The sequence below is a fragment of the Aulonocara stuartgranti genome, assembly GCF_965226115.1.
Source record: "Aulonocara stuartgranti genome assembly, chromosome: 18".
Lineage (NCBI taxonomy): Eukaryota > Metazoa > Chordata > Actinopteri > Cichliformes > Cichlidae > Aulonocara > Aulonocara stuartgranti.
The window spans coordinates 20853297-20879814 of record NC_138954.1 but is presented as its reverse complement, the minus strand read 5'-3'; the positions used below and the strand labels follow the sequence as shown (position 1 = coordinate 20879814).

At 37.6% G+C, this 26518-nt stretch overlaps 1 protein-coding gene and 1 long non-coding RNA gene across 2 annotated transcripts; both read right to left on the bottom strand.

Annotated features, from left to right (window-relative positions):
• Nucleotides 1–6715: 6715 nt before the first annotated feature.
• On the bottom strand, nucleotides 6716–9368 carry LOC309693195. Its single transcript, XR_014272592.1, has 5 exons — nucleotides 9262–9368; nucleotides 7920–8057; nucleotides 7731–7781; nucleotides 7488–7564; nucleotides 6716–7379 (listed from the first exon to the last, which is right to left on the bottom strand). It is a non-coding gene; the product is annotated as an uncharacterized lncRNA (long non-coding RNA).
• Nucleotides 9369–17122: 7754 nt separating this feature from the next.
• Nucleotides 17123–22375, bottom strand: LOC309694255 (uncharacterized protein). Its single transcript, XM_082514156.1, has 5 exons — nucleotides 22266–22375; nucleotides 18343–18480; nucleotides 18097–18192; nucleotides 17852–17928; nucleotides 17123–17746 (listed from the first exon to the last, which is right to left on the bottom strand). Exons 1-5 carry the CDS (start codon nucleotides 22321–22323, stop codon nucleotides 17687–17689), a joined length of 429 nt encoding a protein of 142 aa, XP_082370282.1. The 5' UTR covers nucleotides 22324–22375; the 3' UTR covers nucleotides 17123–17686.
• Nucleotides 22376–26518: the final 4143 nt, after the last annotated feature.

Here is a 26518-nt window from a genome sequence, read left to right as displayed (position 1 = left end):
GAGCGACATTCCTTTGCCATTACATTGTAACTGATCTGTGGAGACTTGACGCACGGCTACAGGGCCGCCCCAACCTCTGCGTGACCCCACATGATCTAAGTTTACAAAGCTGTGGCGAAACGTGAACCCACGACTCACTCTACAGAATTAACTTCAGGGATTGTGCAGAGGATTGTGCAAAGAGAACACACGCTTCTCATTTGCGCAACGCAGCGCAAACGTTACCTTCGCGGAGAACAGGAGGACGCTTCAAATTAGCAGACCGGTGTGTGCCAAAAAGTGATCGCCTGCCAATAACTGATTTCCAATGTTTCCATGTGTTGTGTATGTGTAATGTCTTCACGTATATTGGTAAATAGACTTTAGTGAACAGGATTTACAAAGGATCTAAATACAAATTTAAAAGTTACTTGTTTTTTTTTAATGTATCTTTATGAATCTTAGTTATACCCGCATTATAACCAATCTGGTCTTTTTTGTCAACTTAAAATATGTTTACAGAACTATTCTTATATTTGTTGCAATTTCAGGTACCTTCTTGGCCAGATCACGCTTAAAAAAACAACAACGTGTTTTTATGTAATTTTAACTAGATATATATATATATATAAGATATATAAAATCCTCTTCACCAAAAAGTGCTTCTACCTTGTGACAATAATGGTGTTTGTGGCTCAAGTGACTTGCAATCATTCATGAGTGACACATTTGACATATATTTCGCATATAGGCCAACAAGTCCTCTACAGCAGTTTAAATACGGAAAGTCCCTTTTTTGGTAAATACCGGAAATCACCTTTTGGCAGACAGTCACTTTTTGGCAGCTACAGTGTGATATGCATCTCGGGTCATCGCGCAGACACGGAGTAAAAGTAAAGATACATAATAATAAACTAAAAATGCAAAAGCCTTCTTCTGGATCCTGCAGAAGTTAAGTTTCCGGGGTCAAAGGTGGGTCTGGAGCGACACCGGTCTAATTTGAACTATCCGCCACAAAAGGTTGTGCCAATCCCCGAGGCCATGTGGAGCTGTTTCCTCTTTTTCACTCATAATTACATTTTTGTCTCATCCTCCTGGCATGAAGAGTTTGGGGTCACCACCTGTACTAGTGTACAGCACCGACTTCACGTTTGGAGCATGACTGCGAATATTTTCTGCGTGGGTTTACGTCATTTTATTACCCCGTGACTTTAGCTGTTTTACCTGCAAACAATCAGAAATAGATATGATATGACTTTTATTGTCTCAGTTGATTAATATATCAGATGTTCTTGGTGCAGAGCCTTCACTGTTTCACTGGAGATGTGGAAAAACATGCATGCAAAACATATATATTTTGTTTGTTGTTGTTGTTGTTGTTGTTTTTTTTTGTTTTTTTTACTGATAATGTCACTTCTTTTGTATCTTTGTAAATTGGATAAACGACTCAACCGAGGTCTTTAAAATAGACTTTAAGAAAATATTACCTGTTATGTCATCTGAAGAAACGTGCCAATAAAATCCACACAAACTTTTAACTACAGTGCTGGATTGCACTAACATCTGTGCCACTAACGTCAAAGACCTGGGAATATGCTGCCACCTGCTGGCAAAGATTATTCGCCACTAAACCGTTTACTGGCAATATTTTCTCCTGCTACAAGCGTCACCCACGGCCAAGTAATTGTGATTGAGGGCCGGCACTAATAAAACGAGCTGAAAAAAAGTTTGTAGATGTTCACGTGTGCATTAATCAGGGCCATACAATTAATTAGGCTGACTGGTTCACATTGCTTGAGTATCAAAATGGCAAAAGATGACAAATATGCCGAAGGGGAAATTGGCTTCCACCTGACATTCGTACACACCACACACCACAAACACAAAACAACAAAAATAAGCAAAAACCAAAACAATATACAGAAAATTTCTCTCTCCTTGCATCTCGGGGTTGATTGTCACCCATGCTCATGTTGCGAAATTTGATGACTGGAGGAATAATGGATGATTTTGATCTGTTTTTCTTTTCTAAACAAAAGGGGGGCAATAGCACTGTGTAGACAGTTCAAAGGAGAGGAAAGATTCCTAAAAAAACCCCCTTATCTTAAAAAATGTAAATTCCTTTGGGATTACATGAAGCTAGGACAGGTTGGAATAAAGGTGATACTTAGGGAACAGAAGCTCCAACAAATGAAGCCGTGCTTTTGCTTCTGCTGTTCACTTCATATTTGTGAACTTTTGTCCGTTTTTCTTCAGTTTTGTCCAGTTTGACAAACGTCTTTGTCTTGATTTGAGTGGCCCGTTGTTCCAAACACTCATGACTGCTCAGATATAAGAGCATTACCTCTGAACAAATAGCATGAAGGGCTCCCACTCATATGCTAAAATATTTAGGTGCCTAACAAAATCTTTTACATTGATTCTAAATGATGATCCCCTTTTAGATTAGCTCCATAGGAGCTACAGCAAAATACACCAGGGTGTTTTCTCATGGGAACCTTGAAATCAAAGCTGGTGCTGTGACGCATTGTTAGATAAAGATGCTTGAAGACGGGCCATTAAGATCCCCAGTCTTGCCTGCTCTAGCATTAATGTTTATTTTTTTCTCCCAAGACAGTGATAAATTTTTACCACATCATAAATATCATTCTCATCCCTGCCAATTAGAGCTATATATTTGTATTAATATGACTTGTTTTCCAGGGATTATAATAATAGGGTTTGATTGACAAAATCTCAAATCATGTCTGAATTTGTCTTCAGACACACTGCACTCAAAAAAATATAACATTAGATTTACTTTAAAAAAGTTATGTCAAGTGGTTCCACACAACTGCTTTAAGTAACTTTTAAGAAATGTTGTTACTTAGTTTGAACTCAATACTGTTAAGTTAGATTTACGTAAGTGTATTGGCTAAATGTAACTTAATTGCAATGCTTAGCTGATACTTATCTTTGTTGCTTTAAGCCTACATAACTTGTTTAGGCAATATCTTTGTAATACTGTTACTTAGCTGGTACATAACTTTTCTGCTTTAGAAGGACATAACCTGGTTAGGTAGTATCTTTGTAAAACTGCTATGTAGCTGCTACATAAATTTGTTGCTTTTGAATTATATAAAATTGTTAAGCACAAATCAATTAAACCAATCTATTTAACACAGTGGAATATACATTATGAAATATGAAAACATATGAACAAAAAAAATGATTTCTATTTGTTTATTTGCTACAATGAATGTGTTTATAATTATGCAAGATTACATTAATCATGGCAGAAATAGAGGCTAAGTCATTAATGTCATTGATTTTCAAATGAAGTTCAAATGAATGATATATTACATGTGCACTCTAAAAAATATTCGTTGTGTTTGTCGGTAGAACTTAACAAAAAAGCATTTTTCTGCTAAAAAAAGTAAGTTGCCTACATGTACACGTTTTAGTGAGTTGAATAATCAATGTTAGAAGTCAGTGCAACACAAAAATTAAAAAACAGCTCCTTAACTTAAATGTTTGAGTATATTGAATAAAATACTTTTGTCATCAATCAACAACAGAAAATATTAAGTTTGTGTAACATGTAAAAATGAGTTTCAACATCCTTCCTGTTTGAATTGAGACCATTCAGACAGACAAGGGCAACCCCGTAGCATATGTTCGTATCGTGCGCAACAGTTTCTGGATTCTTGTGGCTTCGTGGGAGAAGAGGTGTGTTTGCCCTCGACTGTGTTCGGTGAGTTAAGTAAGTACTGAATTCTAAATAGATGAATTACAAGTTATATTTGTACACTCTAAAATGTCATATTTAAAAAAAACTGAAATTTGATGGTTTTAATCGTAATTTAGCAGAGTATAGTTGTTGTTGTTTTTTTAAGTTTAGCTAGCCGTTTCTTTTAGCTAGCAAACGTTCCTCACAAATAAAAGAGTACAGATACAATTAAAACATGTCACTTGTCAGGGTACATTTGGTTAGCTGATAGACTATGTCGACAGCAGAGCATGTTCAATTTGAACCCGTATATGTTCAAATTAACCGGTCAGTAGCTGCCTGCATTTTTATCATGGTGTCAGTAAATTCGTGTTTCCACAAGATGGTCTCGGGTGAGGTAACTAATTACTGACAGAGTAAAATGTGGTGAATTTATCCCTGACTAAAAGTATTTCTATCAATTGTGTTGATGTTCTAAGCTCGACTGGGAATTCTGCCTGAGATTAAAGTTGGTTGACCTAGCAAAAAAAACCCAAAAAACAATATTTATTGTGTGTGTGTGTGTGTGTGTGTGTGCGTGCATACGACTTGCATTTGCTTTCTGTAATTGTAAGCATAATGTAAAGTGTGGGATTGTGGCATGTCCACAGTGGTATTTAAATAGTTTAAAAGAAATTTCTCTTGCACATTTGGATTTGACACCTTATTACAAGTTTAAACTGCAGTCTGTAGATGTCAATTTTAAAATTCAATTTTGTTCAGTCTTTATGATTAATCTTTTTCAGTGTTGCATTGTAGTGTTTTAGAGAATGTTTTATACTTAAAATAGCTTGTTAACTCAAAAGCTTCAATAATTCTTTGCATTACAAAAGGTTGCAGTAAATTTCAAAATGCATTGGACTTGCAAAATTTGCAAGTTTGAAACATCAAGAAGGAATGAGCTCTTAAAGCATTACAGGCTTAAACATAGCCATGGTGGACTGTTTATGCCTTGCCTGTACTGGGATTGTAACTGCTCATTTGAACATATGCTTCTCATAGGAACCGAAAACACACTCCTCACTCATTGGATGACTTCAAGCCTGAGCTGATACAGCGGTGTGTCAGTCGTTTGAATGCAGGAGATGATCCTCTTGAGGAACATAATGAAAATCCATTGTGTGAAGATGTAGCAAATGAAGAGGATGAAGAAATTGGGGAATTGCCTAATTTAATTGAGAAACATTTAGCCCACCTACTACTAAAACTGGAAAGTATATATAATGTACCTCGCAGGTGTATTGATGAATTAGTTGTTACAGTTACAGTTATAGTTCATGTCATTCTCTGATTCAGGTCCTATTCATCAAAAGCACAATTGTGCTGTTGATGAAATTTAGGTTACATTTACTTTTAGTCACTTTATCCTATTGCTAGCAAAGTGGGCATTTAAAGCAGGCCAGTGTGTAACAGTTTAAATTGGGGCAGGGATAGCTCAGTAGGTAAAGTGGTCGCCCCATGATCGGAAGGTCGGCGGTTCGAATCCACTTAACGGCTACCCTGAGGTACCCCTGAGCAAGGTACCGTCCCTACACACTGCTCCCCGGGCGCCTGCTTAGTGGGCTGCCCACTGCTTCACTGAGTGAATGGGTCAAATGCAGAGAAAAACAAGTAATTTCCCCATGGGGATCAATAAAGTATCCATTATTATTATTATTATTATTATTATTATTATTAAATTGAAGTTACAAAGATTAAATCTTTATTTCTTTTAAAAACATATTTAAAATCAATATTTGGCACAATGCAAGTCACATAAATGTAATAGTTTTGACTTTTCACCTAATAAACTGTAAGTTTAAGTTTTGTTTTGCTTTTTTTATTCTCCAGAGTTCGGTGGAAATGAAGAGAGAGGTCGCAATCCGTTGCCTGAAGGTGTATCTGAAAGAGAAGGAAGAGGATCTCTTCAGAGAACAGCTGGTAGGTGAATCTCGCATTCTTTTGTGTTTTATTTTTAAATGGCACATAAAATGCTGACATGTTTCCATTTAAACTACCTACTTGCCAGGATGGTGAACAACAGTTCCCAGAAGAAGTGGTAAAGATTGTAGTCACCAGACGTGCAGCAGTGTCTCTCAAAGCTGTCGCTAAAATTGTGATTGAAGGAACAGCAGTCCTGGAAGACCTTGATGTGCCCAGAGTGTGTGCCTTAATGATGGGGCTTATATACACTCTCAATCTGAGCTACCCAAAACAAGTAAAGAACACTCTAGAGGTATTTCTGGAACTTGATGGGCTTAAACCAGTCCACGGGTAATGTCTGTTAAGTGCAAACTTCTGTCATGAAACGAATGTGAATTGGACTGTAGTATTCCGATGTGCCTCTTACGTTTTTGTATGCAGTCCCAGATGAGTGTAGTTTTGAGAAAAGTTTGTAATACATATAATCTTAGCTTTGGATTGTTCTGTTGTTGAACATTAAAATCTTTTGTCATTTCCTTGATTCTGCGACAAGTTGAACAAGTTGATACCAATTTATGTTAATGTTAATGTACATGAAGTACTTTTTTTTTTTTTTTTTTTTAGTCATTTATAATTAAAGGGCTGCTGTAATGTTTCATTTATGTTGTATTGACACAGAAGTGTATTACTTTGAAAATGTTTTGTAATAAAATAATCAATTGGAATAAGTGACATGGCTTTGTGTGATTTTTAGAAAAGCTACTATAGAAACCTAAACTAATTGGCATGGATAATTGTGAGTAGGATATATGTAAAAAAGTTCGTTGGTGTAACTCAACTAATGTAATTTCTCAACTTAATTTTACCAGAAATTTTAAATTAATATTAGGTTGAATAAACTTAATTATGCTTGTGGAGGTCAAGGTAAATCATGTTGGTTTGTTAAACAAGTTGAGTTAGCCAAACCTAAAAATTACTTGCTGAATTTACTTAATAATATGCAAAATTTGTAACTTAAAAAGCTGAGTGGAAATTGTTACCTTACTTTTTTAAGTTGAGGCAACAAAATATTTTTTAGAGTGTGGGTTTAATGTAATTATATTCTAACAGCACTAAAGCCAAGCCTCAGCAGCACAGGCATGTTTCAGAGTATCATATCTTAGTAAGTGTGGCTATTTCCTTGACCACAGCAGACTGGATTTGTACGGTGAATTATTTTTCTGCCAGATAATTGTGAGAATTTCTTCATTTTTTCTAGATTTTTCCCATAAAATTGGAAGTGAAGTGAAATCTGTTAAAAACCCTTATAATCTAAATATATGGTCAACATTCACATCTGTGTAAAACATTCCTCTATGTTTTTAATGTGAAAAAGAACCTGTCAACTCAGCGTTGGATCTTGACAATAGTTAGTAAAGAGTAAACCCTGTGACTTTTATTATGAAAAAAACAGAAAAGAGTGAATCAAACAAAGCACATGTGCTATAAATGTTTTCTTTGATTGAGTTTAAAATAAAAACTAAATAAGAGCTCAGAAGGATGTAGATGCTGCTACATGAATACAAACATAGAGTGCTTTATTAATTCTGACAGTTAACTTTAATAGCTTATTTATATTTAGCAGATGAGTGTTGGAGTCTGTCATCACGGTGTCGTTTTATCCAAAATCACGCTTTCATTGCCCAAAGCCTCACACGAGTTTGACCTTCACTGCGCAGCCCTTACAGCTCTCCTGGAAAAGTCCCTGAAGCTATGAGAGAGATGAGATTGATTACTGACAAAAGTATGAATAATGCATGTTGTTGTTTTTCTTTTCACTGTAACGTTTACTGTACATTTTAATGCTGTTTGTACTTACAAAAGATGAAATTTCTAAAATTGCTTGTTCTTGGACTTCAGAACGACATTGAAAATTAACCTTTAGGCGAACAATCGCTATTTGGGCAGAAAGAAAGAAAGAATTGCATGTTTAGAATATAATTTAACGTGCAAACTAGAGTAGTTTAAACATTTGGTGATTAGACACTTTTTTCAGGAGTAACACAAACAATGTGAATGTGTAAATGTGAATTTTTGAAATAGCTCTTAAATGGTGACAAACCTGTAGTTGGCTTAGTAGAGACGGAAGAAAGTGTTGGTGAAACGGTGGATGCTGAGACAAAGAAGCCGTTATGATATTTATTGCAGATGTAATGCTGTAGCTTTTTGAGCAGTCTCTGCTTGCAGCGGGAACATTTGTAGTCAAATGTAAATGTGTGTATTTCTAGTCTCTGTGTTTGTCTTCACTTACATTGTCCACAGGTTGAACTATAGTCAGGACAGCAGTCACCCGATTTCACACAACCCTCGTCACAGAAACACCCTCTTCGGCAGGAGCCGTTGTAACCAGCGCAACATAGAACTGGTGGGCCCGCACAACCAGTAGCACCTTGAACACACAGAGACAGATATGTAAAAGATGTACTGGTGGACTCATGTGAGCACATGCACATTATTATTTAGAGAGTATTTCTAACTACCTGGAAAAGGTTACCATTAATACTTCTACAAGGTAAAAACATTTATTTTGCATTTTGATTTGAATGAGCTTGAAAGTTAATATTTGGTATGACCACCTTTATTCTTTAGCACAGCATGAAATGTTATAGGCACTTTAAGTATTCTCAGGAAAATGAGTATAAAAGGAACCGCTGTCCAATGAGAAGACCTTTAGAAAGCCTGGGGAACTATTGTTCTGAACTACTTGAAATAAAATAAAATAAATAAAAAATAATGATTAAAAATCTATAAAACAACAACAAAAAAAAAGGAAAAAAATCTCATTAAAAAAAAGAAAAGCTCATTATTTTGTCACTGAGCACACTCTGAGTGCTGCTGTTTATTTTTAAGGTGACAGCTGTACAATTTGTAAACATGAAAGCTTAATGTCCCGCAGCCTGAAAAAGGAGATGTGGAAATCGCTTCAGTTTGTCTGCAGAGCAAAGTGAAATTAATTTGATTGATTTATTGATTTTTCTAGTAACTATAATGCCAGCAGTTTAGAAAAGAGAGATAGCAGAAGATTAGAATAACATAGCAACATTTGATACATTTGCAAACATTAACAACACCATTACTGCTAATTCAAATAATGTGAACATATGTGAAGTTTCCTGCTAAATTTTCTTTGCTGCACCATCAGCGTGCTGCCTGCTGTAACCCTAATTTCCTTCGGGATTAATAAAGTATTTTGATTCTGATTCTGATATAAGCCCCTTAACACCCCACTTCAAAATTAATATGTCATCTAAACATTTGGACCGCCGCATATTTACCTGAAAAAACACATAAATGCTTGTAAGTACAACCTGTACAGACAGAGGCAAAACTAAGTGCTTAAGTCCTGTGAAAAACTCAGACTAAAAGAAGCTTCGCAACATAAATCATGAACACTATGCTCTTGTTGAGCGAACGCCACCTTCTTCTTTTTCTACATTAAATTTATGAAGTTCATTTCAGTATAGAGACTCACAGATAAACATCAAAATCGAAAGCATAATAAATACAATCCTGCATTTATAACCATCGTTCCCCCCTTTTTTGTACAGATAGTGCTTCTATATATTCTATATAAAGAATTATGTGTTACTCACTGCTGTAAGGACGCAGAAAACCTGTCAGGAGTAAGAAACACCAAACTAATGACCAAAACCAATCCATGACTCTGACTGTTTGGTTAACTGGAGATGAAGGTAATGACATTTCCAAGTGAATCACATTGACTTATGTAAAACAGTGGACTTCCTTGTTGATTCACCGATGCCTACTGTGTTGCATGTTCAGGTTGTAGGCATGTAGAAAACTATTTCCTTTTCCTGTCTAATTATAATTTGTGACAACCAATTTAATTATGAAGCCTTTTTGTAAACTGGCTTTGATTTATCTTGCGGAGGATTTAGTTAGTGTCAATAGAAAATAACCAGTGATTGAAATAATGAATAAACACAGTAATATCATAGTATTCTCAGAATAATCACACTTATTTCACAGTCTAATCCTGAAAAAGAAATCTCCAGTGTTAAATTAACACTACAGAGTGTCTATATGGGTCCACATCTCTGAGTGTTAAATACAACACTGTTGAGTGTTAAATTAACACTTTTGACAGTGTTGTATGTTTAAAAGTAACCTAGTCAGTTTTGAAGATTAACAAAGACTAACACTGAGCAGTGCTGATTTTCTAACACTGGAAAATAACTCAAAATGTTAGAAATATTCCAGTGTTAGAAAATCAGCACTGCTCAGTGTTAGCCATTGTTAATCTTCAAAACTGACTAGGTTACTTTTAAACATATAACACTGTCAACAGTGTTGTATTTAACACTCAGAGGTGTGGACCCATATAGACACTCTGTAGTGTTAATTTAACACTGGAGATTTTGCTGTGAATGACTTAGATGTATTTCTTGGCTGGACCTCAATGATCAAATTTGAAGCTAGAGCTAGTGGGATTCTAGTTTTATCAACCAGAAGTTCATACTAATCACAGGTGGCTGGGCTTAACAGTGTTAAGGCCACAGAATAGGTGCGTACTATACAAACCGTTTACCCAATTCAAGTGTTGTCTATGTTTGTCGCACATGCTATTTCTTTTTGTCCTTGTCTTTTTGAAAGTCAGTCTCTGAGGGAACTCTGATATTTGAATTACCAATAGACCCTATCTATGGAAATAAACAATTTGATTATAAAATAGGTGTCACGGCTGGCGGAGGGAGCCGTGTGGTGTGGAGGAAAAGGAGGACCCAAGATGCAGCGAACTGATGACAGAGTGATGTTTATTTACAAGGTGGTGGTGGTGGCAAAAACAGGCAACTCAACATGAGCAATTACAAACCTAAACTGGGAGAAACTAAAGACAAACCTGAGACCATACAAAAAGGGTGCGGGGCAGAGAGACGCAGAGACAGGAACGAAACACCATAGAATGCAGAGCTACACGGAGGACCGCAGAGCTACACGGAGGAACGCAGACGAGCCGACAACAAACACAGACCGACACCCACTAAATATACACACACAAGGTAATCAGGTAATCGCACACAGGAGGGAAGAACAGCTGATCTGAATACACATGATGACTGGAGGACACAAGCTGAACACAATGACAACAGACACAGACTTTCAGAACAAAACAGGAAATCTAGAACCCGAACCAGACACAAGGGGGGAGGACACAGAATAACTAGACAGAGGGAAATAATCACAAAACAAAACGCTGGGTCAACGACCCAGGACCATGACAATAGGATTTAACCACCTCCCTTATGCTTTCCTGTTGTACTGACATGCACTTCCACTGAAGATATTTTGATCTTATCCACAGGAAGATATTTTTGATTGGCAAACTAATGAACAGCTAAATTATCAATCTGTCAACTGTAATAAACCACTCATCAACTGAAGGCCCCATCATTGTTTGTCAATTCAAAATCTCAACAATTACACCACTCTGTATTAACAAGTACTTGGTCATAGTGGGAAGGAAAAAGTCACTGGAAGAATCAGAGCAGGATCAGGGATGGACAGCCACCTACTGTGACTGAATGGGTTTGAAAGGGGAAGACAAGAGAAAAGACTATAAGAAAAAGAGCCATTGTTTAATAATTGCTAAGGATTAATATAATAGTGATGAATAAACACACATGGAGTAAAACGATGGATTAAACACAGAGCATCATTGGAAGCCTCCCAGCAGCCTAAACCTCTTGCAGGATAAATTAGGGATGGTTCAGGGTCATCTGGTTCAGCCCTAACTATAGGCAAGCAAACAAGCACTTTATATAGCTTTCAGACACTTTCAGACAACTCCCAGCTGAAAACAAAGTGCTGTACACGTGACATGCCAAAAATGATACATTGAATAACAATTAAAAAAATTAGATTAATTAGAATTAATTTTAAAACAATAAAATCAGCACATTAGATTAAGTTAAAAGCTTTGTCAAAAAGGAAAATTTTAAGCCTAATCTTAAAAAAGTTTCCCTAGTGACAGGTGGTTGCCATGGGGTCACTCAACAGTCTGTAGGGCTGTGTGACTTCACAAATATTCTTCCCATGTGAATGTCATCAACCTCCAGGAACCACTGGCCGGGGAATATAAATTTTTCCCATCACGATTGATACCAGATGGTCATGAACCAGTCTCTAATAATTGTTCAACATGAAGTGAATGAATACAAATATAACATCTAAACCTAAGTACGTAAACAGATACATGTTAAAATGTCACCTGCCTATTAAATGGATAATAGACTAAAAAAAAGTACCAGTAAATTTTTAGATGTAGTTTGTCAAGAGAGGTGGATTGAAAAGGATTGCAGCCCCCCTGGTTTACCTCTCATTTACCTGAGAGAGGGTAAAACGACTTAGCATCCACCCTTTTTATGTTAAAGTGATACAGAGTGTTAAACCAGAGTTTATACATGTGATTTTACTATTAGTTAATCTTGCTCAATTGTATTATTAAAAATATATAAAATCAGAATATAATCAAAAATAGATTTAATCAAGAATTAATACCTGAATCTTGACCTTTTACTTTGATTTGGTGTGCGTACACGTACGTGTGTGTGTGTGTGTGTGTGTGTGTGTGTGTACTTCTCTCTGCTGGGATTATTTGCATCAACGGGAAATGCAAACATGGCGCAGCCCGAACAATTGTCGGGGGCATTTAGAGTTTGGTCAGAATGACTAAGCAAACTTTGACTTTGATATGTATGATTTAATAAAAGAGGATATAATGAGTTTTTTGTGATTTACTGGGTTATGTAGAGAAAATGTGAGAAACAGTATTCCTATATAACTGAGCTGATGAAAATCAGTGTTTGACTGAATATGTCATAGTCCGCAGTGCTCGGTGGGTAAAATGCCATGTTTATGCATTGTGTTGATGTCCCTCGTTTCCCTTTTTCCCCACATTGTGTGTGTGTGTGCACATCAGTATCTTGGTGTCCTGACTGCACTTGAGGCAGGGTGGATATTACTAGGATTTCCAGGAGAGTTGCGGAAACAAATGGACGAAGTGAGCAGGTTGTATATAGACACCAAGGGAGCAGAAACACAGACCATGGACACTGGGAGAACACACTGCACCGGAATAGGGAAAGCACAGTCACCAGGAGCATGCATGGGGATTTATCTGCATATTGTTTTTGCTTCACAGTAAAAAAACGCACTGTGTTCTACGTAGAAAGTCCTGCATTTGGGTACAGCCTTCGCACACCTGACAGAATATTCATATGTGATAAAGTTATTGATAAATCATGTTAAAGTACGATATAGAAAAGAAGAAAATGCAGTGATTTTGAATTTTGTTTTAAATCATGTTGAAGTAAGGTCACATGCAGAGCGATGATATGTGGCTGGGCCTCTCGTGATTCGATGTCACTGCGGGTAAAGCCAGATGTTATCTCAGAAGATGTAATGCTGTGAAAGAGGTGGGACATTAGGACCAGGTATAAAAGTTTTGTGCAGAAGAAATGACTTGTTCTTCTTTTCATCTCCTGCCAGGCAAGCAGAACAGAAGACTAGCTTTGATATGTCCGTTCTCTCTTTACCATCTATTGTCTCAAAATAGCATTAGCTGTTAATCAGATGAGTATAATTCAAGTGATTTGATTATGTGATTTTTATAATTTGATTTTAATTTGCTTTGCTCCTGCTAAACATAATAAAATATGCTGAATGATCAAAAAGTGTAAATTGAGAACTTTTCCTTTTTAACCCCCTTATGAATCAGAAAAGATATAAACTTTTCATTGTTATTACAGCACAGCCTAAAGACTTAACAGGTACCATATAAGTTACCAAGTGCAGAGGGACAGTTTGGCAAGCACACCTTCAGAGGCAGCAGGATCGACATCTGGAGGGCTGAGAAACAATTAGAGCTGGGTGAGTCTCCTTTCTGGCTCCAGCCAAGCTTTGCGTTGCCCACTGGGTAACACTCACAGAGACTATGATTTTTTAAATAGAAAACCAGTTCCAGTTCCTGTTTTGGGGCTCCCTATTTGAAGATCCATAACATAATAGTTAAGCTGACAATTCAAATCACAATGACAGTGGCAGAATTCTATATAGTTATTTTAAAATACACTTCCATGCATTGAGGTTTCACAGGACTGATAATTTGTGTACGCATTTGAGTTTTGCTGCCACACGAGGCCTGTAGAGTCTCCCGCCTTTCAGCCAGACACACCTGAGGATAATCACTCACCTCTTGCTGAGCTGTTGGAATAGTTAAAGTGTTTTTGTCGGCTGGTGGATGTGACTGTACTCACCGTGGCATCTCTTGTTTCCAGGTGGATTGCGGAAACGTGTGGAGGGAGCAACGCACTGTTGTACATAGGCACCGAGGAGGACAAAACTTCACCACACATCAAGGAGTAAAATCACAGCACGGGGATTGGGAACCCACGCAATGTTTCATAGTTTCTTTTCATTGTAAATAAACACATTTCATTCAGAAAGACCTGCATTTGGCTCCTTCTTCAACCAACCCTGACACCGCTATTATTTTTTCATCAATTTTTCAACTCTACATTAGACCTGTAAAAACCTTTTTCCGAAGTCATTAAGGTTTTTAGAAAAAAGAAAACAACACTAAACATGGGCGGTTAAAGGTTTTTTAATTTACCGTAATTGTCGGGCTATAAGCCGCTACTTTTTGCACAAGCTTTGAACCCTGCGGCTTTTAGTCAGGTGCGGCTTTTCTATGGATTTTCCATGATTTTTGTGATATCGTAAGACGATTTGTTTTGTTTGTTCCGCTGTTGTACGGCACTACGTTGCCTGGCGGAAGGATCGAGGTTCAAGAGTGGTATGTTAGTCACATGTCCGTCCGCCAGGCAACGTAGTGCCGTACGAAGTAGCGCGAAAAACAAACTTCAAAGTAGCGCTAGGCATTCAGCGGGAGTCGTGGATGACGAGCGGCGATAAACTTGCGAAAAGCAAGTTATGCCCAACTCCACCGGTGGATTCTGACAGCGTGGAAAAGTGTGAAAACATCCACGATCACCAACGGATTTTGAAGGGCTGGACTGCTGCATGATGGAGAGGACACTGCCACGGCCCTTCTGAGGGTGTTCGACTCTGACACTGACAACGAGGATTTCTTTGGTTTTGAAAGTGACAACGAAGGAGAGAAGCGGAGAGTGGATGACGAAGCCATCCTGAGCCTGTTCGTTTCCGACATTGGAGAAGAGGACTTTGGTGGTTTTAGAGCGCAGGAAGAAGAGAAAGATGGTGAATGACTGACTTTTCTTCTCCGTGTCACTGCACCTGAGCGTAAAAGGTAGTCCGAATCTATTTTTCTGGTGTGCTGTAGGTTACTGTTATGTACTACATGTGCAAATATGTACCCATAACTTGTTTTTCAAAATATTAATAAAAGGGGTGTGTCTCCAAACAGCCATCTCTTTCCTGACAATTCGCTTTGTGCATATTCTCTTACATATGATAAGTCAACATTGAAACACCTGCGGCTTTTAGTCAGGTGCGGCTAATGTATGTACAAAACAGGATTTTCCCCTGATTTTAGCTTTTGCGGCTAATATTCAGGTGCGCTTTGTAGTCCGGGAAATACGGTATTCATCACAGAGTTAAAGTGACTGACTGACGATTCATGGTCTGAAAAACGAGAAAAAAAGTTTTGATTTATGTAGTGTATTCTGCATAGGTTACTTTGTGTAATGAAAAATGTCCTTACTGTTTTTCAAAAATGCATTAAGAGTGGTAAAAATGACTTTTATGCTATGAGAATTGAGACAAGTCGACTGAGAAAAACTATAAAGTCACTTCTATTGTAGCTTTGAAAATTGGATAAACAACACTGGATGTATTTGGCTCACTTAACTCTTTAAAAGAGAGTTTAAGAAAATATACTCTGAAGAAAGAAATGTGCCAATACAAAAACCACACAAAAGTATAACTACAATAGAGTATTGCGCTAACATCTGTGCCGCTAACTTCATAGACCTGGGAACATGCTTCCATCTGCTGGCAAAGATTAGTTACTGGCAATATTTTCTCCTGCTATAAGCATAACCCAGTGCCCAGATTGTGCAGAAGGGTGGCATTAATAATATGAAAAGCAATGGATGTGGATTTTTACAATTGCATTCATAAATGCAATGCCAAGAATGGATCTGATTGGTCCTACATCCCTCCTGTATCAATATGACAAAAGCAAAACATGCCACAGACATGCCAGTGAATATTTTGGTCTAACTCCCAAAAACTTGCATACGTCATTGAGCTGACGGTACCATGGGAGGAAGCAATTGAGGAAGCGTTTAAGCATAAAAAGCTGCGGTATGCCAACTTCAGAGCTGAGGCAGATGACAGAGGCTGGAAGATCAAGGTGCGCTCGGTGGAGGTGGGATGCAGGGGCATTGTTGCCAGTACAACAGCAAAACTGCTTAGAGAGATTGGGATCAGAGGACAGGTGCAACAGCAGGCTATAAGAGAATTAGCTAACACTGCTGAGAGGACCAGTCACTAGCTATGGCTAAAAAGGGCTGACATCACTTGGACAGCTAAGGCAGTCAGCTAACTGTGAGAGAAAAGAAAATATTCCGCTCTTCTCCCCTCTGCTCTTCTTCCCTTTTCTGGGAGGCAGTGGGGAGGTAGAGCGTACAGCCTGATCCGGCGGGGGGGTGTGGGAAGCCAGATCGGGCGCCCCCTTCCGGCTCTCCTCTCTCCTATCTCCTATCTTACTGTAGAAACGGTAGAAAACTAAACAGAAGAAGGAAGAAGAGAAATAACAATTTGACAGCCCTGCGACAGACTGGCGACCTGTCCAGGGTGTACCCCGCCTTTCGCCCTATGACAGCTGGGATAGGCTCCAGCGCCCCCCGCGACCCTGAAAAGGATAAGCGGAAGCGAATGGATGGATGAACAAATAAAGACTTTTTTTTTATAATCAACGTGCTGTTTAAAAAAAGATTACATTAATCATGACAGACGTAGAAGAGATTAAGTCATGAATGTTGTTTTCCTTGGTTGCCCTTATTAGCAGGTGAGGCCTCACTCCCGAGGCGTAACATGCCGACGTTTTGTCACGTCCCGTGGCGTTCCTGAGGAACGCGGAAGGTCTCCTTTCGCGGTACGCGCCGGGTTATGGCGGAAATCCAGTGGAATGACGCTCCCGGAGTAATAGACGTTCCAGCCCTGTATTCCAGCCCTAACCATAACCTTATTCCTGACCTTAACCAGGACTTTAATGATGTTAAATAGCGTGTTTCCAAGCGATTTGAAGAAAAAGAGCGAACATGTGTCGATTGAGTCCAGGCGGTTCTCATATTTCCTCATTTTTCTGAGGTCGTCATTTAGGAACGTGTTGGGTAGCTGAAAACGTAATATGTTGACGATTTGTCACCTAGCATAAAATGTTACGCTTTGGGAGTGAGAACGTGTTGAGGCGAGGAATTAAAAAATGAAGAAATTACACCAGATCTATAACATGTTAGTTACTTTAATGTAATTACAGCACATATCATCTGGAAAATTCTAACTGCACTGCTAATATTACATTTTAAATTATGCGTTATAATTTTATTGCAGCCGCTCAACTTCCACAACTTAATATAACACAGAAAAAAATACAGTAGGCTAATGCAAACATGTTTGGCAGTGTGTCTCCTTCCTTGACCAGAGCAGACTGGATTTGTATGGTGAGTTATTCTTCTGTCAAATGATTGTCAGAATTTTTTTCTTTTTAAAAAAAATAAAATTATTCCATTATTAAACTTTATTTAAAAAAAAAATCTTGTACCTCCACCTAAAAAAACTTTTTATCTCTATATATGGTAAAGATTCATAACTGTGTAATACATCCTTAAATTAAGATTATAAGAACTTAGAAACATGCATATACTACTAGTTGAGAAAAAGTGTCTGTCACTTTATTCATTCTGAAACAGTCAGTTAACTTTACTGGTTTAATTAGATTTTATTGTGAGTGTTGGAGTCTGTCATCACCGTGTTGCTTCATTCTAATTCATGCTTTCATTGTCCAAAGCCTCACACGGGCTTTACCGTCACGGCACAGCCAGTACATCTCTGCTGCACGAGTCTCTGAAGCTATGAGAGAGATGACACTGATTACTGACAAAAGTATGAATAATGCATGTTGTGCTTTTTTTCACTGTAACATTTAGTGTACATCTTAAGAATGTTTGTACTTACAAGTGATGACATTTCTGATATCGCTCGTTCTTTGGTTTCAAAATTAGATAGTAAGGACACTTTTAGGTGAGCAATCGCTATTTGGGCAGAAAGAAAGAAATACACATTTAGAATGTAATTAAACCTGCAAACTAAAGTAGTTGAAACATTTGGTGTTTTGCCACTTTTTTCAGAAGTGACACATACAATGAAGGAATCTTTGTCTAAATGTGAATTTTTGATATAGCTCTCAAATGGTGACAAACCTATAGCTGAATTACTAGAGGTGGGAGAAAATGTTGAAGAAAGACTGGATCCTGAGGTTGTGGTCACATTAAGTGGTGCAAGTGTTGTACTGTTTGCTGTTGTGAAAGAAATCATAGACAAAGAAGCTGTTATGATATTTATTGAAGCTGTAGCTTTTTGGTAGTGCAGTGGAAACATCTGTAATCAAAATGTAAATGTTTAAAACTGTGTATATATTTCTAGTCTCTGTGTTTTTCTTCACTTACATTGTTTACAGGTTGGATTATAGTCAGGACAGCAGTCACCCGCTGCCACACAGTACTCGTCACAGTAACACCCTCTTCCGCAGGAGTCGTTGCGCCCTGGGCAACATAGAGCTGGTGGACCCGAACAACCTGTAGCAACTGCAACACATAAAGACCGATATAAAATATGCACTGTCTGGCAGTATGCGCGAGGTGGACTCATGTGAGCTCATGCACGGTATTATTTAGAAAGCATTTCTAACTAGCTAGAAAATGTTACTGTTAACATATTTTTAACAATCAGATCTATGAGGCAAAAGAAGTTTGTATGAGCTTTGTAAGTTAATATTCATTCTTTCACCTTTATTCTTTGGTACAGCATGAAGTGTTGAAGGCAAGCTTTCTTTTAATTTCTTTAAGGATCCCTCAGGAAAATGAGTGAAAGCCACTGTCTAATGAAACATTTCTAAAGATTGGGAACCTTTGCTCCAGATTACTTTAAAAACTGACAACAAACAAGCTTTGGCTCATTATGACAGAAAATGTGAAGCTTTTAAAGATTTTCAAAGATAGTAATCCAGTGGGGAGGGCCAAATTGGTGGAGAGAAGAGCCAGAACAGGAGACATGTGGACAAGCAGGGAAAACATATGAGGGGCAGCTAACTTGAATAAATATGACTTTTTCAGGAAAACAGTAGAAGATGTTAGGAGTTGGGTTCTGGTTATGTGGTGTTTTTGTCTGTATGTGTTTTTGGTGCCTCCCTTTTTGTATAGGTAGGCGGGGCAGTGAGTCACTGAACCTGGCACACCTGTTACTCATCAGCTGCATTCTTCAGAAGTATTCTTTAGGAGCTACCTCATTCTTTCATTTCATTTCATTTATTTGTTCATTTTCAGGCACAACAAATACCTATATTGAACATAAAATGCACAAAACAAAAAACAAAAATTGCCTGAAAAAGGAGTGGGACGAAGAAAACTTATTAAATCCCACCCCTATACTCACTCATCAACAAAAAAAAACAATAAACTTCCCGCAGCTACGCCCATCATTGCATACAGACCCATCAACAGCCCCGGGCACATACAAGCATCTAAACAGCAGCTCGCAAACAACAATTAGAGCCTTCATAACTGAATACAGAATATATAAATTATAAATTGCATTACCACAGGTAACAGGCAGTAATAACTACAAGTAACAAACACATATACGTATACCTGACAGAAGACTAGTGTCGGAGTATTGACGTTTTGGGAGAGTCTGTAATTCTACCCCTGCCTGCTGGAGCCGTTGGATTATTTCTGGTGACTGTAAGGAGTTTTGTTTCCTCCCCAGGGTTTTCCCTCGTCTGGTTTGTTTCCATCTGGTGGTTTTGGCAATAAACAGTACCAAGTAGGCTCTTCAACTCTCTGTAAAGTCTACTTTAAGCTTTTGTCGGTTATTAGGCAAGACCCTCCTAATTCTCACGTCCCTCTCCTTTTTTAGATCGAGTGCACTACCTGTTGTGTTTCCGTCACCTGCACGTCCTGGCTCCGCGTCCCCATTCATACGCTATTATACATACTTTGTCCTTGTAAAACCTCCCCATCACTGTAAATAAACTGTCTTCACCGCAACTCTGCCTCCGTGCGTTCTGCTCCCTGGGTCCATCTGCATTTGCCATAACAGAAGATGGATGATTCACCTTAGGAACTATTTTATTGTTAATGACTGCTAAAATAAGTTTTTTAGCTTCTCATATGGGGCATGCAGAAAAAGTTTAATAAACACTGTCAACAGGCAGACGCTTAGCGGGGACAAAAAAAGCCAAAAAATGATTAAAATAATGAACACAAACAGTAATTCCATAATTTTCTAATAATATTCAAACTTATTTCTTGCACTAGCCTAATCCTGAAAAACAAAAACAACTTCTTGACTGGACCTCAGCGATCAAATTTGAAGCTAGAGGTTATAGGATTTCAGTTTTATCAACCAGAATTTCATAAGTACTACGATGAGGCTGTACTTTACTGTGTGGATGTTCTGGAATGTAGACATAGGTGTACTATTACTGCAGCTGGAGGCATTTTCAAAATGTGGAGCAGCCAGTAATGTGGGGCATTCTTGAAAATTATTGGTTGTCTGCTTTTTCTGTTGCCCTGACACACTATAAAAACAATTACTTAATAATTGGAATAAACTTTTTTGACCAAGAAACAGATTGTAAACTCTTTTGTTAAAAGCAAATTCATTTCTCAGAGCATGAAATGGTGATTGACCAAGTAAAAAAAAAGGAAACAACACAAGTAACAATGGTAAACTCGCAAGCATAAAGTTGTCCGAGCGCCTGCTGCCAAGCCAAACAAACCAAACCTCTGGCTCATGCTCAGCGGTACCACTCTCTTCGATGCCGCTGCAGGGAAGTCGGACTCACCTGAGCGGCATCCACGATCACGTCTCGCCGGCTTAAAAATCTGCAATGGGTCCTGGGTTATTGTTGTTGTTGGAGTGTTCAGCTGCAGCCGTGTGTGTAGTAATAAAAAGTGCTGGACGAGTCTGCTGTGGTATGTTTACAGAGGCCAACTGGGAAATTAATATTTTCAACACACAATTTATTTTGTCATAATAATTCGTCATCATCATAGCCAATATAACCAGAACACTTTATATTATGCAGACTGTCTATGACTGTTGTAGGTGGTGAGCACTGTCAGTAAGCTAAAACAGATTTAAACCCATTGGAGAAACTTCTTAGGAGTTCCCCCAGGGCCCTGGAGGTGTAAGAGTCACATCAGCAGGGGTTCAGAACGCGTGATCATCACATGGTTCATGCAGACTTCAGATAGTTCCTGGAAGTGCTTAGTTCGAACATGTGAATGTGGGGAGACAGAACTCTTTTTCCAATAATTAGTAACTGAAAATAGTTTTAAAACCAGAATTAAGTGCATGCTGTCAAATCTTTGTATTTGTGTTCATAAGTTACATATTCATGGTTTAGTATAAACACCAAGCCTTACCTGTATTCTTGGAAAACTTCCCTTTTGCATGCTACAGCTTTTTCTTTAACATTTTAAGCTTACCGATTGGGGTCACAACTTCTTTATTACTGTTATATTTTCATGAATAGAATAAATGTTTCAAAGTAAATAGTTTTTTCATTGGATTTTCAGTAATCCCAAGATAACTAATACTTTAAGTAATCTCAATTATAAATTAAGTTTAAGCCTTTCAGATGTATGATTAAGAAGATTTCCATACATTCCATTCTGATCTATTACCAGAAGGTTTTTTGTTTTTTTTTAACAAGAAATGTTAAACATTAAGTTGGGGTTCATAATACATAGTTCATATAAACTTTGGATAGCTTTCAGAAGTGCTTCGAGTATATTTTTAATGTGCAGAACAATTTTTTCAATAATTAGTAGTCAATAAATGCACCGAGCTACAATAGCTTCCCTAACACAGCGAAACTGAGTATTAGCATGACTAGCAAGTCCTAACAAGCCTTTTTGACACATTTTAAGCTTACATTACCACAGTCAGCAGGCTTCTGTGGTTAAAATGTTTTGTATGCTAATCATTAGTAGTCACAACCTGATATTTATTGTTGTATTTTGATTAAATTGAATAAAAACCTCAGTAATCTTAATAACAATATATTTTAAGACTTTCAGGAACTGACTGATGGGTAAAGTTTCAGCATTCAGTGATACACATTAAACTGAATGCATAACAGATACAATAATACATTTATATAACATAAGCATTTATATAGCTTTTTGTAAGTATAATTTTGTCCCATTATGTAAATAAAAAAGTAAATAAGTGATGCAGTTTTGTGCCTCAGTTAATTATTATTAAGTGGATTTTCCCTGTATTCACCATGTGTGTTGGGTTTGTTGATATTAAAACATGGATGATGGCTCATTTAAAATGAAAAACTAAATATGTTACTCACCGCTGTGAAGAGGCAGCAAAGCTGTCAGAAGTGAGAAGTACATTGCAAACCAGTCCATGACTCTGACTGTTGAGTTGACTGTAGCCAAGAGTGGCACAGTGTCAAATTAGAGCAAACTGCGTTACGCAAGAGAGGAGGCATTTTTACTTCCTTGTTGACTCAAGAGACGACAGACACGGGTGGAAAGTGTTGACTTTAAACTATTCACCAGTTTTCAAATTGTGTTTTTAAAGGCCAAGTAAAATCAGAGTTAGGATTTATATTTTACACAAATTATAAATCAGTTTTTTGGTAAATTCTAAATGCTACTCCCACAGAGGATAATTATCTTGTTAAGTGTACATCCTTACTGGGTAAGGCTCGGGATACTGTGGCTCCTCTGATAAAAAGAGCCTTAAATCAAAAGTACTTGAATCCCTGATATAACTCTCAAAAGCACATGCTATAACAGGTAACCCATAACCTGGAGAGGAAATGGGGCCTCACTAATTTAGCCTTTCTTTAGCCTGGAAAAAAAGAATAAAATAGTTTTTTGCTGCATAAAAAAGCTCTCTTAGAACATCCAACTCTTCATTACTGATTGGAGAAAATAAGAACAACCCGAGGTTTCTCTTCAGCCCTGTACCAGGCTGACAAACAGCCAGATCTCTGTTTGCCAAGTGTTCCTTTAATCGTAACCAGTAATCACTTCATGAATTTCCTCAGAAACAAAATCAGTACTGCTGTCCAGCTGTTGGGTGCTCATGTCACATCTGTCCACCCCTTTTTAAATAACACTCTAGTTTTCACACAGTCATACTCATCATATACATTTTTTCCCCTGTCTGTCAGCTTAGACATTTTGATAATACACATATACTGTAATAACTGAAATAACACTAATAGAAATTAATAAATAAACAAAAAACCAAACAAATGAACAAAAGGAGACTATAGAGAACTTAGAGTTCTGATCTTGGAAAGGCAAAATGTGTTTGGCACAAAATTGCATTCAGATCATAATTCTGATTGCAAAAGTTGCCAGACAGGACAGGTTAGAAAATTGTTTAGTTGTCACAGGTAGTGTTGGAATTCCACAAGAAAGACAGTTCCCTAAATGATACATTTTGTACACTTTTACCAGTGTTTTGAACTTTCATTTTTGTTATTTAATGTTTGATTTTTAGTTGTGAAATTTTGTAGTTTTGTGACATTACAGTAGAGATTTCCTTGTTGGTTTCTTTAGTTTATATACATGATATTCCGACAATCTACTCATCAGCTCCAAATGTAATGTTTTGATTTGCAATCTAAGTCCTTTCTGCTGAATGCTTAGTGTCTAACTCTAGCAGTTAAATTTTGGTCACTTTAATCTCACCATAGCCTGGTGCTTTCTCTTATCAGTTTTTCAGAGATACTTACCCAGTTGAACCTGAAGCCATCCTGCCTTCCTCCCGTCAACCTCTGTCATTCTCATGAGAAGTTGAAAACCAGCTCGAAAAATGAAAAAAACAAAACAAAACAACAACAACTGAGCATCCTGGTACTGGTCCACACTGCCACCAGTGCAACCGCCTCAACCTGGGGTACATCAAACAATTTTTCTACTAAAGAGTTTTTTTGGTGCCCACATCTGGATAAGAACACAAAACAAGAACATGTTTCAGCATGCTCAATCTATGCAAGAAGTGGCCCCAAGCTTCCTACAGGACATTTATAAACATTATCAATTTCAAATCATATTACTCAGGTTAAGCATTGGATTTTGTAGCAGGTCTCCCACTAAAAACGAACAGATTATCTTCAACTCCCCACTTCTTCTGACACTGCTAAGATCCCAGCTAATCATGTGTTCAGGCTCTACAGCATTCCATCCAACAAAAGGCCCACAATTCATCTCCCAGGTTTGGAGGGCCTTTTGTGAAGCCCTAAGTGGTAAGGTCAAACTTAAAGGGTCAATCAGGAGGTAGGAGTCCCCTGATGTGTTATCTTCAAACCCATCTTTCTTGACAACTCAACCGGCATGGATGGAATATCCCCAAAGCACACACACTTCCTCTTCTGTAAGCCTTTCTTGTCTCAATGTTTCTCTAGGATACCAGCCAGTTTATAGTCTCAGACACAAGACTGGCAACAGTGACAGTAAAGACAAATCTTGTAAGTTAATAACGAATCAAGTTACAGGACAGACATGATCATTAATATGTAAATATATGCTGAAGATGCTGTGGCATTTGTTGTTGTAGTTTCAGTATTACTGCTTCTTGTGTTGACTTCTATGGAAGTTAGGAAGGTTGTTTTTGGTTAGAAAGGTTGTATTTGTTTATCATATATGTCAAAATACACAATGGATATTGAATAGGACAGTGGTAGTCTGAGGTTGTGTTGCCAATCAGTAGGGGGACCTCTGGATTCTGAAATGTTGCTGATGGCTGCTGATGGAAAGAATGGTGAAGATGGGAACATAACAAAACCATTACTTATGGTAAGAGTATGTGGCATCTGATGGCTACCATAGTGGACTTCCTAGAACAGTAAAATAATACACATCACCTTCTGTCATTTCTCTGTTAAAGGAGTGTGTTGTGTATACTTTCAATGAAAGTAATAAAAAAAATAATAGCACACCAAACAAAAAAAGTAACTATTTTCAAACAGTATATTCAGTTTTTTTTTAATAGAAAAAGGTTAAAAACCTAACAAAAGAATAACGCCCTAAAAATTTAGAAATACTTTATGTCATTTTACCAGATTAACATCAGGTCATGCTTTATTATATTATTAAAGTTAAATTGTTTCTGCAACTTGGATATCAATACAGAATTGGCTTCTAAACTTTTCATCACTTGCATTTAAAAATAGTAAATATGTTTTCATCACACTGACTATGTGCAACTGTGTGCAGCCTCACAGCTCAGTTTCCTGTTATATCAACTTTCATATCAACAGTTTTGTACTTCTGCATATTTAGACTGATCTAATAATTGAAAACTACACAAGCATAACAAATCAAGTCTATTAGGCAAACAGAAGATTGATAATAATGCACAGCAATTGGAATACATACAAAACATGAAGTGAAGTAATGCTAGATTAACCTATCAGAATCCGAGCACTTCATTAATCCCAGAAGTAATCAAATTGTCACAGTTGCTCCTAGACAGTAAGTAATACAACAAATTATGGAGTTAAAAAAATAGCTCTAATTATAACTATCCCACTATATTGCAAAAAATTAAATATGGTTGACATTGAGGTGTGTGAATGAATATTTGTGTTTCACCTTATTGAACCGTACTGATATCTAGCTGTAACTTTCCTGAACCAAGCAAGAGTGTGAAGATTTAGAAACAAACTAGTTATAAACTGTGTTCAAGGTCATGGCCTACTCTATGTGTCTTCATTATCAGGCCGGTGCCTACATGACTGTGGGGAATGAGCTTCCTACCACTGAACACATAAAGATTGTATCCACAGGATGGTTTTAAAGGAGCTGTTATTATTTCGTCTGATGGTAATTGACCACTTTGCACAGGTTTTAACTTTCTATCTCTAAATCTCAAAAAATCCTTTTTCCACAACAAGGTGCCCCTCTCACCAAATTTCACTTGCTATTTTCTCTGTAGAGGGTGAGCTACTATTGCACTGTGTACTTGTGCTTTAGATGGAGGAATTGTAGGCGAGGGAGAAAGGATTTCCTGTGCAGTTCAGTATTGCTCCTGTGACTGTTTAGCACATCATGGAGATATCCAGCATTGTACTGTCCAACCTGACTCTCCAACACCACTTTAAGAGAGTCCAGCTCCCCATAATGTGCCTTGAGGATCAATTTATTGAGCCTGTTGGCATCTGTGAGTAAATAATTTATTAATTTGACTTCTTGTAGTCTATACACATTATCCACGTCTTCAGGTTAATGGCGCTCCTTTGCCATTTAGATTTATGAAAAATACCAAAACTTGGCAGTACCAGTACTGAGTCATGCTGCTTTTAAATATTAAATTCAAAGATATTTTACTTGCCAAGAGAGTCTGCAAAGGATCAGGATCAGATGCAAACCAATTCCTGACTGATAAGTCTGGTTAACACACACAGACTCTGGCGCAATGCCAAAGTATAGTTACCTTGACATGCTGTAAACCTGAGGACATTGCACAGATACATGACTGATTGCAGACTGTACACATGTAGGGAATGCTATTACAGCTACAAATGAATGACAACACGGTGACACAGATTTAATCATTTAGCAGAAAGACTGTCTGTAGCACAGC

What these genes read in the sequence shown, in the direction of transcription:
- LOC309694255 (XM_082514156.1), bottom strand. Translation starts at nt 22,323, where the DNA reads ATGGACTGGTTTGCAATGTACTTCTCACTTCTGACAGCTTTGCTGCCT. An exon ending in TAATCCAACCTGTAAACAAT is followed by an intron (nt 18,193 to 18,342) that starts GTAAGTGAAGAA and finishes CTTTCACAACAG; the next exon opens with CAAACAGTACAACACTTGCA. An exon ending in TATCAGAAATGTCATCACTT is followed by an intron (nt 17,747 to 17,851) that starts GTAAGTACAAAC and finishes TCTCTCTCATAG; the next exon opens with CTTCAGAGACTCGTGCAGCA.